We start from the raw sequence: 12,904 nt of genomic DNA on the forward strand, positions 1-12,904 counted from the left end.
GTCACAGATGTGCAGCGTGCACCAAATGACCCCCTTTTAGCCATATACTGTGTTAACAACCACACCACTGCAAGTAACTCACTCAGACATGCGAGTATTGAGCTCCCCCACCGAAGTGCAGTCAAACCAGCCTATCTCCATCCTCATCACTTTGCTGAAGTACATTTTCCTTATGAGCTGGATCTGTTTAGCAGCAGCAGTCACCCACAATGAGATCTGACAAACATAAGACTATCCATTATAAAAAAAAATACTGAACGTAAAAAACTGAATAATCTACTATATCTTGACAAGTTTTCTTTAAGGGGGTTTTCAAGTTTATCAGTATAAAGTTTGTTTGAAAGTGCACTTAGATGATACTGAGACTAGAATACTAACTACTTACTAACCTGAAAATATCCCAGAATGAATACCGCAGCTCCAATTCCAACATAATAGAAGGCAAATTTGGTCATTTCGTATTCAATGTCGAGGATCCTGAAAATCACCACATGAAGTCAGAAAATCCCAAACTTGTACCTTGTATAAATCAAACATTTTTCATGACTTGGCGGGGTTTGTGACTTACTATTTGGCATCTCATTTCATCTCATTTTCTAAAACCGCTTTATTGTCATTAGGGTCACGGGGGCGCTGGAGCCTATCGCAGCTGACTCCGGGCCATAGGCGGGGGACACCCTGAATCGGTGGCCAGCCGATTGGGGGCACAAGAAGACGGGCAACCATGCACACTCATACCCATACCTATGGGCAACTTAGAGTGTCCAATGTGTCTACTATGCATGTTTTTAGAATGTGGAAGGAAGCCAGAGTGCTTGGGGGAAAACTACACAGGCCCGGGGAGATGCAAACTCCACACCGGTGGACCGACCTGGATCTAAACCTAAAACCCCAGAGCTATGAACCCGATGCGCTAACCACTCGCCCCTCCGGGCCGCTTACTATTAGGTATGACTCGTGTAGTATATATTTTTGCAAAAGAGACGCTTTCCAAAGTAAAGAAAAGATACTAAAGTTAAAGACCTTAATGCAGGAATTTAACCCTAATGCAGACAGGGTGCTGGAAAAGGAGTCTAGGTGAGTCTGGGTTCCATTAAGTATTCCCAAAAAGGGACTAATGTTGCTAATTCACTTTTCATTTATTAATTTTCAGATCCGCTAATCCTCACAAGAGTCGCAGGGGGTGCTGGAGCCTATCCCAGCTGACTTCGAGGGACGAGGCAGAGGACACCCTTAATTGGTGGCCAGCCAACTGTAGGGCACGAGAAGAACACACAGGGTTGGCAATAAATAATTGTATATACATTATTAGAATAAATTTCCACAAATATATTTTTAGCTGAGCTTTTGCGATGTTAATATATTTATTTTTATGCTGAAAAATTATCAAATAATGGTCGCCAAACCAAAATTATTTGCAGTAATTTTCTTCCATTTCCAACTATTCTCCGCACGCAAATTGAGGACATTTCTCCATCCAGTCGAGGTCAAATGCTGTGAGTGTGCGCAATGCACACACGATGCGTAATCCACGTAATCGCAAAGGGAGTTGTGATCATGAGTTTCTCTCACTTATTGTTGCATCAAATGCAAGGTCCACCATATTTTTCTTTTTTTATGAGTTAATTTATTTCATCTTGTAAATCCGCAATCACAAATTCAAAAATTGAAATTGTCTTCTTGATTTGGGATTGGAACAAACCCTGACCACTTGGTCGTGGTGTGGGAATTATTTATGGTTAGTGGACAGACTATGGCTATGAGAATCTGATGTATTTTTTTTATTTTTTTTAATGGATTTTAAATGACACAAAAGCACTATACATGCAGTTTACTATTGCAAAAAGAAGAATTTCTTTGAAACTAGTTGAACAGCAATTTTCTTGCAAAAGATTTAATGGTGGGAGTTGAAATAGATTCCAATAATTTTCAATTATTGATTTTATGGCTAAAATTAAAATGGATTGTTTCTTTGTGCGGTCTGAGCGGTTGGCGCAAGTGTTTAGCGTGCCGACCTCGCAGCTCTGGGGTCCTGGGTTCAAAGCCAGGTCACATCTACCTGTTTGGAGTTTGGATGTTATTCCCAGGCCTGCATGGGTTTCCTCAGGATACTCAAGTTTCCTCCCACATTCTAAAAACATGTATGGTAGCCTGATTGTACACCAAGTTGCCCCTGGGTATGTATGTGTGTGTATAGTTGTCCGGCTCCTTGTCCCCTGCGACCAGCTGGCTATCAATTCAGGGTGTCCACCTTCTATGGCCCGGAATCAGCTGGGATAGGCTCCGGCACCCTCCTTATGATGATAAAGTGGTTCAGAAAATTAGAGAGCTTATTTCTTTGCAGCCAAAATTTTAATTAATTTTTTTGGCAAGACAAATTTATTTTTGGCACAAAAATTAATTGTTTCCCCGCAGACAATCATCCAATTTATAGTGCACAACCAGCCGGTGTGTGAAATGTGGGAGGAAACCGGAGTACCCGGAGAAAACCCATGTAGGCCCAAGGAGAATATATAAACTCCCCGCAGATGGACCGGCCTGGGATCCATCCCAGGATCCCAGAACTGTGAGGCTGTAATGCTCTTACCACACATTAATGGGGGCGCTTCACTTTGGCTTTTTTGAGAAAAAAATTATTATCATTATCTTGAACTACGGTCGATTAGGAGTGATACAACTCATTGATTCCTGTTAAGGAACCACTTATCCTCACAGGGGTCACGTGGGGTGCTACAACCTATCCAAGCTAACCACGAGCACAACGACACGGACAACCATTCATGCTCACATTTATACCTAGGGACTGCAACTTGTGTTTTTTGTTCTTCTTTGTGCATTTTGACCAGGTGGTTCTCTGAATCAAAAAATACAGTAACAACCAACGTACCCACATGACCTGGCCATCAGGTTTGAATTGTTGCTAAAAATCCAGTATGACTGATTGATGCCTGCAATCATGTCAGTGTAGTTCTTCCATTGGATGGTGTTATTCACGCACTCCTTCCGCTCATCACTCAGCTCATTCAGCTCAATGTCGTATTCGATGAATGTGTCAGTCAGCAGGCCAAACACCAGCAGCATTAGGGGCTGAGCTGAGCCATGGAGCACGGCGCATATGCTTCCCACCACCATCATCAGCACTTCTTTGCACGTGGCAAAACGGAACTGCATATAGTATGTAACAGAGATGAGTTAGTATTTTAAAATGCACCTAAGCAACTATAGAAATTAAGTATTTAAAAGTAAAATGCTAATTTTAAAATTAAATTTTTTTTCCCACATTTACATCAATAAAATTTAAAAATGAAAATACGAATGACAATTAAAAATGAAAGAAAAAAAATTAAATGAGGGGAAAAAGTAGAACTTTATAAAATATATTTATAAAATGTAAAATATAATAAATTATTTGCAAATAATTAATTGAAAGAAAGAACTCGGGCCATTTCCAGGTCAAAGTATCTCTAAAGGATTCATTGAAACAAAGAACTCGGGCCATTCTCGGGTCAAGATATCTCTAAAGGATTCACTGAATTTTACAATAGTCACACACAAAAAAAAACGTGTTACACTTCGCATTCAGCGGAGTTATGTAATTTCCTGTCTTATTACTGAGGTCCTATCTGCAGTGCTTACCATGGCAGGCTTGTCTTATAATCATCTAAGTGTCTACACCTGTATGTGGTTACGCTAGCCCTTGTTTATAGCCCTTTATGTTGTTGTCAATTGCTAGTGTGTCATTTTGTCGTGAAGCTGGGCCACAAAGACTTTCTTTATAAACCTTGGTCCTCAAACTGCCTCTTGCCCAGTTTCGTGCATATGAGTCCAGCGGTGTGTCCACCTCACAGCTGTGACAGAACGCACTAGCCAATTAGGACTCCGCAGAGGCCAAAAAGCTAAGAGCTGTCTTGAGTGCCTCGGGAGGGAAGCCAAAGAGGCAGGAAGAACACATCCATGCTCTTATCGGGCAGTCGTACAGTTTTCCCAAGAGCAGTGCTATGGAAATGAGAGAGGCACATCAGATCCACAAACTACAGTTGTTGCTCGGTTATCATGCTTCCGCAGCAGCAGTTAACCCTCTACCTCGCCATCTTGTCCTCCTGAACCCCTGTCAATGGCTCTTGGGTCCCACAGTTCACTGGACTCCCTCACCCCACGCCTCCTGACAGGTTCTTGGAGGAGACTGCCGCACCTTTTTGTTTCCGTGCGCCATTTAATTTAAGGTCATGATCCAATCATTTGGACTGATGAGGCCAACCTGGCCTAAATGGTTTCATACCTCACACAGGGAGCATCTAAATTAGTTTAGTTTAGTTAAAACTTTATTAACCTGCACTCAGGAAATTCACTTTGTTGGAGTAGCAAGAACAGACACAGGAAAAGACATTTTAGACCTAAATAAATGGATAATAAATAAATGGGCAACAATAGAGTGGTATAGAGGATCCCCAGCCTGCATCTGAGTAGCGCATTTCACAACAGCCCGCTTAAGAGTGTTTTACCGGCGGGCCTTGACAATCAAAGCAGTGTGGGCCCTGGAGAACCTCCGGCAGGGAAGGCTCAGTGTGGCTGATTACGTAAACTGATTACAGGCTGCAGCGCCGGTATCTAGATGGAATGACTCAGCTCTATGGGACTCATTTCACCGATGTCTCTCCAAAAATATCAAGGACCATCTGGCAACTTATGAAAATCCACCAGACCTGGACTCCAAGGTGGATTTGGCCCCTGTTTCCGTGAACGCAAAGGGAAAGGCATCACATCATTTTCACAGGTCATGCCCCGCGACCTGCACTGATAGACACCAAACCAACCACCACTGCTCCAGAGGAGCCTATGCAGATTAGCCGCATTAGACTCACCCCGAAAGAGAGACAGCGTCGTTTTCGCAAAAGACGCTGCTTTCGCTGTTCGCAGGAGGGACATTAGCGGACCTTGTGTCCGGTAGGGGAGCCATGTCTGGCCCTGGTTTTCCCAGGTTCTAGCACAGTATCACAGTGTGACACTCAAGTTTCATCATCGCCAACACAAGTTCAATGCCCTCATTGATTCAGGAGCAGACGAAAACCTAATTGATTGCTCGCTAGATGACGTTCTACAAATAGCATTGCTCCCATCGCCGCATGACATGCTCCCTGGCGGGAAGGGACCCCGTATGGACCACTACCATGAAAATTGATAGCCATGTGATTGATGTACCATGTAATCAACTCTCCTATGCACCAGTTACTCCTACTATGAAGACCCGAATTCTTGTAGGCACTGGAATAATAGTAGGGAGTGGAAAATTCCAAATGAATTAATAATAGTAGGCACCGAAATAATAGTAGGCAGTGGAAAATTCCAAAAATAATGAATATTAGTAGGCACGAGATAATTAGTGACGGATAATCGTGTTGCAAAGTTGTATTACAGTTGCAAATAATTGCTGCAATGAATTGCGTATAACGTAAGTCTCGTATATATTAGGCCTACCAATACATTGTAATTCTGTATATTGCAACTCTACCAGTGGCAATTGCACATTCTTACTAGTACTAATACGTTAATAAAAACAGCACGTGTGCTTTACACGTAGAAAGTTAATGACATAGAACAATGTTGCTGCTGCACGGACTGAATTGAGGCAAAAATTAATAATCGTAGGCACCCGAATAAGAAATGTAGGCATGCAAAAATTTGAGTTGAAAAAATAATTGTAGGCATACGATTATTCAGGTCTTCATAGTAGGCTTCCCTTGGCTCAGAAGATTTTCAGTACCAAGTAATGCCATTCGGACTTGCCAATGCTCCCGCCGGAATATGATCAATACTGTTTTACGTGACTTTGAACTTTTTGTTTTTTGTATATTTGGATGACATTTTAATATATTCACGAACCCTTGAAGGAGTTCTCTGGATGTTCCTACAATGTGAAATGATTCTTGCTATTAAAGTTTATGTGTACTGTGATTATTTCAAATGTTTGCAGAATACAATATTCCTTGTTCCTACCAAGGAAACTTGTGATATCTTAGAAAACTTGTGATATCTTAGAAAACTTGTGATATCTTAGAAAACTTGTGATATCTTAGAAAACTTGTGATATCTTAGAAAACTTATGATATCTCCAAGTTTGCGCGTAATATGGTCGGTGTGTTCGTCGCTGTACTATACTGTTTAATCTAAGCTAAGTTCAAGAGCCACAAATAAATCTGATGAGTGCCGGACTGCTCCGATGTCTTTCTTCCACACTTGGAACACCGTCTATATGTAGGACTGAAAACGCAAATTTTATGTGCACTCAATGAGTTTCCTTGGTCACATAATATCCCTGGATAAGATAAAAATGGATCCTGCTAAGATGTGCGTGGTTTGGGATTGGCCCAAAACCACCAACAGGAAGTGGGTGTAGCAGTTCATTGGGCTATTTCACTTTAACTGCAAGTTTGTCAGTAATTTTAGCACTTGCAGCTCCACTACAACCCCTTTTGTCACCAGGTACTCCTTTCAAATGGAGTCCTCAGGCCATTAAGGCTTTCTACCCTCTAAAGTTTGTTTCCGCCCCAGTACTTATCATCGCTGACACGACACCAGTTTGTCGTGGAGGGGTGATTCTCTCAGAGGGCTGAAAGGGACAACCGCCCCCACCTGTGTACCCTCCTGCCACAGAAATTGACACATGCCAAGGGGAACTACTGCATAGGTGATAAGGAGCTTCTTGCTGTCAAAGTGGCATTAAAAGAATGGAGGAACTTGTTGGATGGGGCTTTGCTTCCCTTCATTGTTTGGACAGATCACAAGACCCTGGAGTACATTTGCAAAGCCAAGAGGCTCAATCCCAGGCATGCCAGCTGGTCCTTTTTCAATTGGTTCAATTTTGTACTGTCTTGCAGGCTATAGAAAAGAGGTCAAAGTGGTGGCCCGGAGGCCAAATCATTTTGTGTGCCCCGGGAAACTAAATCATGAGTGCCGACTTTCTATTTTAGGATCAAATTAAAATGAAGTATAGATGCATATTACATATCTTACATATCAATAATTTTATTTTTTTAATCATTTTTTTCAGTTTTTTTGTTCAAAAATCATTTTTTAAATTCTAAAAATATATTATAAAAAAACTAAAATAAACATTGTTTTAGATCTATAAAAAATGGAATATTCATGGATTTCAATCCAGTTTTGTTAATCCATTTACAAAAAAAAAACATCTAAATATTATATCTAAAATGGTCCGGCCCACTTGAAATCAAGTTGATGTTAAAGCGGCCCGCGAACCAACCGGGTCTGACACCCTCGCTATGGAAGATCAGGTAAAATGCGAAATCGATGCGGGCCGAGTACCCAGCGCCACCCCTCCCCCAGTTTACTAGATGGTCCTGATGGTGTGAGGTTGCAGGTCATACATGGGGCTCACACTCCACTCACCTTTAATCCTGGTTCCCACATATGCGTAATTCACCAAACAGCGATTTTGGTGGCCTGGCCTGCAGTGGGATGTCAGAGCACATGGAAGCCTGATGGTGTCTGCACAGAACAAGACGCTGACGATGCTCCTATGGGTTTCTTCAACCTTTTCCGGTGCCCAGGCTATGGCCTCATATTTCCATAAACTATGTTACAGGTTTGCCATCAGGCCAAGGTCACACTGCTATAATGACTGTCAGTGACCGGTTCTCAAAAATGGTGCGCTTTGTGCCATTAGCCAAGTTGCCTTTGTCCAAGGGGATGGCCCAGGCTCTCCTTCGTTAAGTGGTACCCTACCATGCAATCCCTAAGGAGCCCAATCCACATCCCGGTTCTGGAGGGACCTCATTGGGGTCTCAGTATACTCTTACACTTCTTGGGCAGGGGAATCAATTTATGTAATTTCCTGCTTTATTTCGGTGGATTCCTGTCCGTAGTGCCCACCATGGCAGGTTTGTCTTGTAATTCTTGTCGATACTTGTGAGTGGTTAGCCTGACCCTTAATATACCCCTTGAATAGTTTGTCGCCAGTGCATCACTTTGTCACAAAGCTGAACCACAACAACCTTCTCGCGTTCTATTTCCGGAGTTTCCTGCCCAGTGCACATTTTAGAAACAGGTGCTTTTGTGTTTCTTCCTACAACCGACCTGGGTTCTTCTGCAGGTCAATAAACCCTGGTCTTCTAACTTCCTCTAGCCCAGCCTCGTGCATTTGAGTCCAGCTCTGTGTTCACCGTTGTGACAATATGTAACTTACCAGCTGAAAGAAACCAACTCTTATTGCAGGTTGCTCTTCCATTGCCGGTGCTTTTCTGGAAAAAAAAAATGTAGGTAGGTAGATGTGTGTGCGCATGCACACGTGTCTGTGCATGTATGTATGTATATACAGTCATACCTCTACTTACAAATGACTCTCGGTGTAAAATTTCCAGTTTACAGAAGCTGTTTATATGTAAATAAGTGCCTTGAGATAAGATACATTTCCAATTGAAGAAAACACCCAAAAAATACGTGCATTCCTTATCCGTTATTTTATTTTAAAATATTGTCACGGGTCCCTTGATTCTCGCTTGAGAAGCTCAATCCACCATATAAGGGGCTCTAATTGGCTGTCTCACACAACAACTGTCCATTTTCTTGAACCCATTGTCTGCTTAAACATATTTATGCTTGGGGAAACTGGGACACTCCGAGTGGCTCGACCTGAACCATTGCATTCGGTGACTTAAATTGTGCAGCGGGGGGAGGTGATGGGCGGTGTTGTCAGTAATAAGGACAATGGCGAGTTAGTTAGTCGATGTGCTCCAAAACGGACGCATGAATAAATGCAACGCTCAGCGATACATGAGGAATTCAATGAGAAGGCAGCAGAGGAAGAGGCATTCACTATTGCAAAAGAAAAAATCTGAATAAAACTTCCCGTCTTTGTGGCAAAAACATCCTGAAAAAGTGTTCACCAGTCGTGCCCAATTTGACGTTTTCTTGTCCATTTTAACAAGATTGGCAGTGGCTCCATAGCCGTTGAACGGTCAAATAGTCCCAGGGGCTATTTAGCTGGTACCCGGTCAAATAGCCTATATGGCCCCATATGGCTATTTAGCCGGTAAGAATTCTGTGTGGGGTAAATAATAGGAAACTACGGCTACGGAGCCACTGTTTAAGATGGTGTCTTTATTTGAATGAATACAAACAACAGCGCAAAGCATTATGGGTCGAACTGAGAACATGTTAGAGTGATGACCCACTAGATGTCACTATACATTACTGCAATCTGTAACATCTTCCTTTCTTTAGATTACTGTTTTGTAACTTTAAACTATTCTTGTAACAAAATTTTAAAAAAAAATCTCTTTTTTTAAGCAATCAAACAACTAAACAACAGTAATCCAACAATAAACCAAAGTCTTGAGTGCAATTTCTTTGTGTGTGTGTTGTCATTGTCTATGTATGCGTGTGTCTGTGTTTAATAAGGGCAGCGTGGAGCGTACACACTAGTCGGACCCATGTTTTTCATGTATGCTCTTCAATGATCACCAATTAAGTTTAGGCGGTGGCAGTGAGAGGCGGCCACAACGTGTGTAGACTCCCTGGCCTGGTGAGTCGTTGCGTCTCTCCGGTGTCTGGCATCGTCCTGGTGTCCGTGTAGACGAGCCACGAGGAGCCAGACTTCTTGGGGCGCTTGGGCTTTCCGCACGGTGCGATTCCCCATGGCCTGACCCATGGGCAATCCCTGCCCGGGCTGATGTCCCAGTCACCTTTCCCTGTTCCAGACTTCGTCGTTCCAGACCCTTTATTTGCGCTGAGCACTCTGCCACTCGTAGAACGACACGGTTGCACCTGTAGGTCGGTTTCGCCAATCGGTGTTTCCACACCAACTTGTCAGTCACTCGGACCACCACATGTAGTTGCAGGAGGCTGTCTGCAACTGGTTAGTAGTCGCTGGTCGGGGGCCATCCCCTCTGTGGGCGTGTTGCGCCAGTGGAGGATGGCCATCCATCCGTCTGTCCCATCTGCTTTCGCCCGCTTACAGAGCGACTTGACTATCTTTACAGCGGCCTCGGCTTTGCCGTTTGACTACGGATGGCGGGGCGACGACGTGACATGGGTAAAACCCCAGTTTGAAGCAAACTTGCTGTCCATCTTGCAGCAATGAGCATCCAAGCCCACTCATGCTGGCATCACTCTGGATGGTGATAGGTTTTGTGACGTCATAGTATCGGTGAACAGGTGTGATGGAGACCAGCAGCTTCATCTCATTTACTGTGTCCTCATTTTGGCCAGCCAGTGCCATTCTGTATCTTTATCCAACAGTCACAAACTCGATGAGGCGTTGCACAGCCTTTGCATCTGTGGGAGTCGGCATCGCCCCCACAGCTCGTGTTTTTTTCTGGGTCTATCTTCAGTCTGTCTGACGACAGTATGTGCCCATGGAAGTGAACCGATTGAATTTTGAATTGCAGCTTTCGCTCACTTAGTTTCAACTTCCTGGCTCTGCACCGCTCCATGAGAGCAGGTAGGTTGTTGTTGTGGTCCCGTACGGCGTCCGTGTCCCCACACTCAACAACCAGGAGGCCGTCTGCTATTGGTTCAATGCCAGCTACGCCCGCTCAAAGTCCGTGCTGTTTGCGTTAGTAGATCTCCGGTGCTACCGAAACACCAAATGGCAGCTTGAACCACCTCATGCGGCCCCATGGCGTCCAAAACGTCGTCAAGCGACTGCTTTCCTCACCCGGTCTGCACTGTGGGAAAACCTCACGGGCATCGATCAACTGCTTTCTCTTCTCTTGTCCAGCATTCGATATCTCCCAGTCTGTCTCTCTACTGCATGCACACTGTCCACTTGTACTTGCGGGCTCTCCATGATTTTCATGCGTTTCTCAGTCAGCTCAGCAAGTCATATGACATATTTCCACCGCCGCTGGCAACTTGAGGTCTCGCTCACGCAGCAAGCGGCTTCGAGTGTCCTCACTTGCAACTCTGAACTTTTCACAAATCATCTCATCCTTCAACCCACGATACTCGCACGCTGTAGCTCTTTCCTTTAGCCTTGTTAAAAACTGCTTATTGGCTCATCAGTCCCCTGTTTTGCAGCAACCGAACATATATCTCTCATTAGTCACATTTTTCACAGTTTTAAAATACTCCCCCAACGCATTTAAGATGGCAGTTGCGTCTTTCCTTTGGTCATCTGTCAATACCAGGTTATGCATATAGACATGGCGGCACCCGTTACCCATTAGCCGTCTCGAGGCGGCAGCTTGCACCTCCTCGGGTTTCTTATGTAGCTCTTGAGGCACAAAGTCCTCAAATCCAATACGAAAAACGTCCCAGGTCTTTGCCAAATCCCCGGATATCTGAATGCCCTCCAGCGCCGTAATCGCATTGTCTGCCATTGCTTCTCATTTTAGCCAGCCACTTCTGACACCATGTTTCAGATCGTGTCTTTATTTGAATACAAACAATAGCGCAACGCAGTATGGGTCGAACTGAGAACATGTTAAAGTGATGACCCACTAGCTGTCACTATACATTATTGTAATATGTAACAGCCACTGCCTAAATAATAGTCATTACATCTCTATTCACCTAATGTTAAAATCTATCAATTGGCAACAACACATTACATTTCAAAAAGATTGGTTGAATGGTTTAGAAAATGCCCTATTCCAGGGGTGGCCAACCCGCGGCTCCCGAGCCGCATGCGGCTCTTTGCCCGGTTTCATGCGGCTCTTATGTCCATATCAAAGTTTGTATTTGTGTTTTATTTTTATTTGCGTGTGCACTTCGCTTGAGTTCAATACGGTATTTTCGTCCAATGCGCATGTGCTTGGAATTGAAAATACCTCAAAGTTTCCCAGTAGGAGCAAGGTCATTTGAGTAAACGTTTTTAACAGAGTGGGAGAGCTCCCGTGAACCAGAAGCGACAATGAACGGCGTCGCGCACACAAAAAGTATCCCAAAGATCGAGCGTCGGCTGAAAAAGCCACACCCCCTGCGAGGCAGACCAAGGCGAGAGTGCTCAGCCGGGAGCAGCCAATAGGAGAGTGAGGTGTACACCCACGTGGTGGGCGCGCTAGTTAAAAGCCATTCATAATAAATGACAGCTCACAAGGAGCGAATGTTGCGCAAAAATAGGCTCTGATTTTATGACAGAAGTCCCACTAAGTAACATGCATAGTGAAAGAAAAACGCTATTGTAAATTATTATATTTTTGTTTGTGGACTTGGTTGAACTGAGAGTTTGTCTGTGTGAGACAGTGCACACAATGTTCATTGTTGATAATGACTGGCCTGTGCTGTTAGTACTGTAGGAGTCAATTTATGTCATTACTATGCTGGTGTGTGACATTTACAAGAAATCTGGCTGAGCAAAGGTATGTGTGTGATGTGGCTCTTTGCGGTAACACAGTAAAAAATGTGGCTCTTTGCGGTAACACAGTAAAAAATGTGGCTCTTGGTCTCTGACTGGTTGGCCACCCCTGCCCTATTCACTCAATGTTAAATAATAGGTTACCGGCTAAATAGCCCCTGGGACAATTTGATCGGTTACCGGCTAAGGAGGCACTGCCGAAAACATAATTTTTGTGTTTCTCACATCTTTCTTACAAAATTGGGACATGTTGACCAATTTTCAAGGGATTATTTGGTAGTTGTGTGAGGACCATGGAGCAGTTAGAAAATTTACATGTCAAATACTGCTTTACCACCTACGGAATTTCATGATAGGAAAAAAAAAGTGGAACCAATTAATTTTGTAGGTAGAGGTATACCTGTGTGTGTGTGTGTGTGTGTGTGTGTATGTGTGTATGTGTGTATGTGTGTATGTGTGTATGTGTGTATGTGTGTATGTGTGTATGTGTGTATGTGTGTATGTGTGTATGTGTGTATGTGTGTATGTGTGTATGTGTGTATGTGTGTATGTGTGTATGTGTGTATGTGTGTATGTGTGTATGTGTGT

General features: G+C 43.6%; 1 protein-coding gene across 8 annotated transcripts in view; it reads right to left on the reverse strand.

Moving 5' to 3' along the window:
* LOC144204235 (bile salt export pump-like) overlaps nucleotides 1-12,904 on the reverse strand; it is a 74,282-nt gene that overhangs the window by 59,420 nt on the left and 1,958 nt on the right. For 6 of the 8 annotated variants that reach the window (XR_013327858.1, XM_077728128.1, XM_077728137.1 and 3 more), the window contains 4 exons: nucleotides 8,204-8,258; nucleotides 2,888-3,165; nucleotides 390-477; nucleotides 83-216 (listed from right to left, as the gene is read on the reverse strand). Coding sequence is in view for 7 of the 8 variants with exons in the window: in XM_077728128.1 (XP_077584254.1) it covers nucleotides 83-216; nucleotides 390-477; nucleotides 2,888-3,165; nucleotides 8,204-8,258 (555 nt within the window). In the remaining variant the exon portion in view is untranslated. Of the gene's footprint in view, nucleotides 1-82; nucleotides 217-389; nucleotides 478-2,887; nucleotides 3,166-7,407; nucleotides 8,049-8,203; nucleotides 8,259-12,904 lie in introns of those variants that run through there. The other 2 variants (XM_077728115.1, XM_077728122.1) reach the window with 2 other exon arrangements.

Source organism: Stigmatopora nigra, chromosome 1 (assembly GCF_051989575.1).
Source record: "Stigmatopora nigra isolate UIUO_SnigA chromosome 1, RoL_Snig_1.1, whole genome shotgun sequence".
Taxonomy (NCBI): Eukaryota; Metazoa; Chordata; class Actinopteri; order Syngnathiformes; family Syngnathidae; genus Stigmatopora; species Stigmatopora nigra.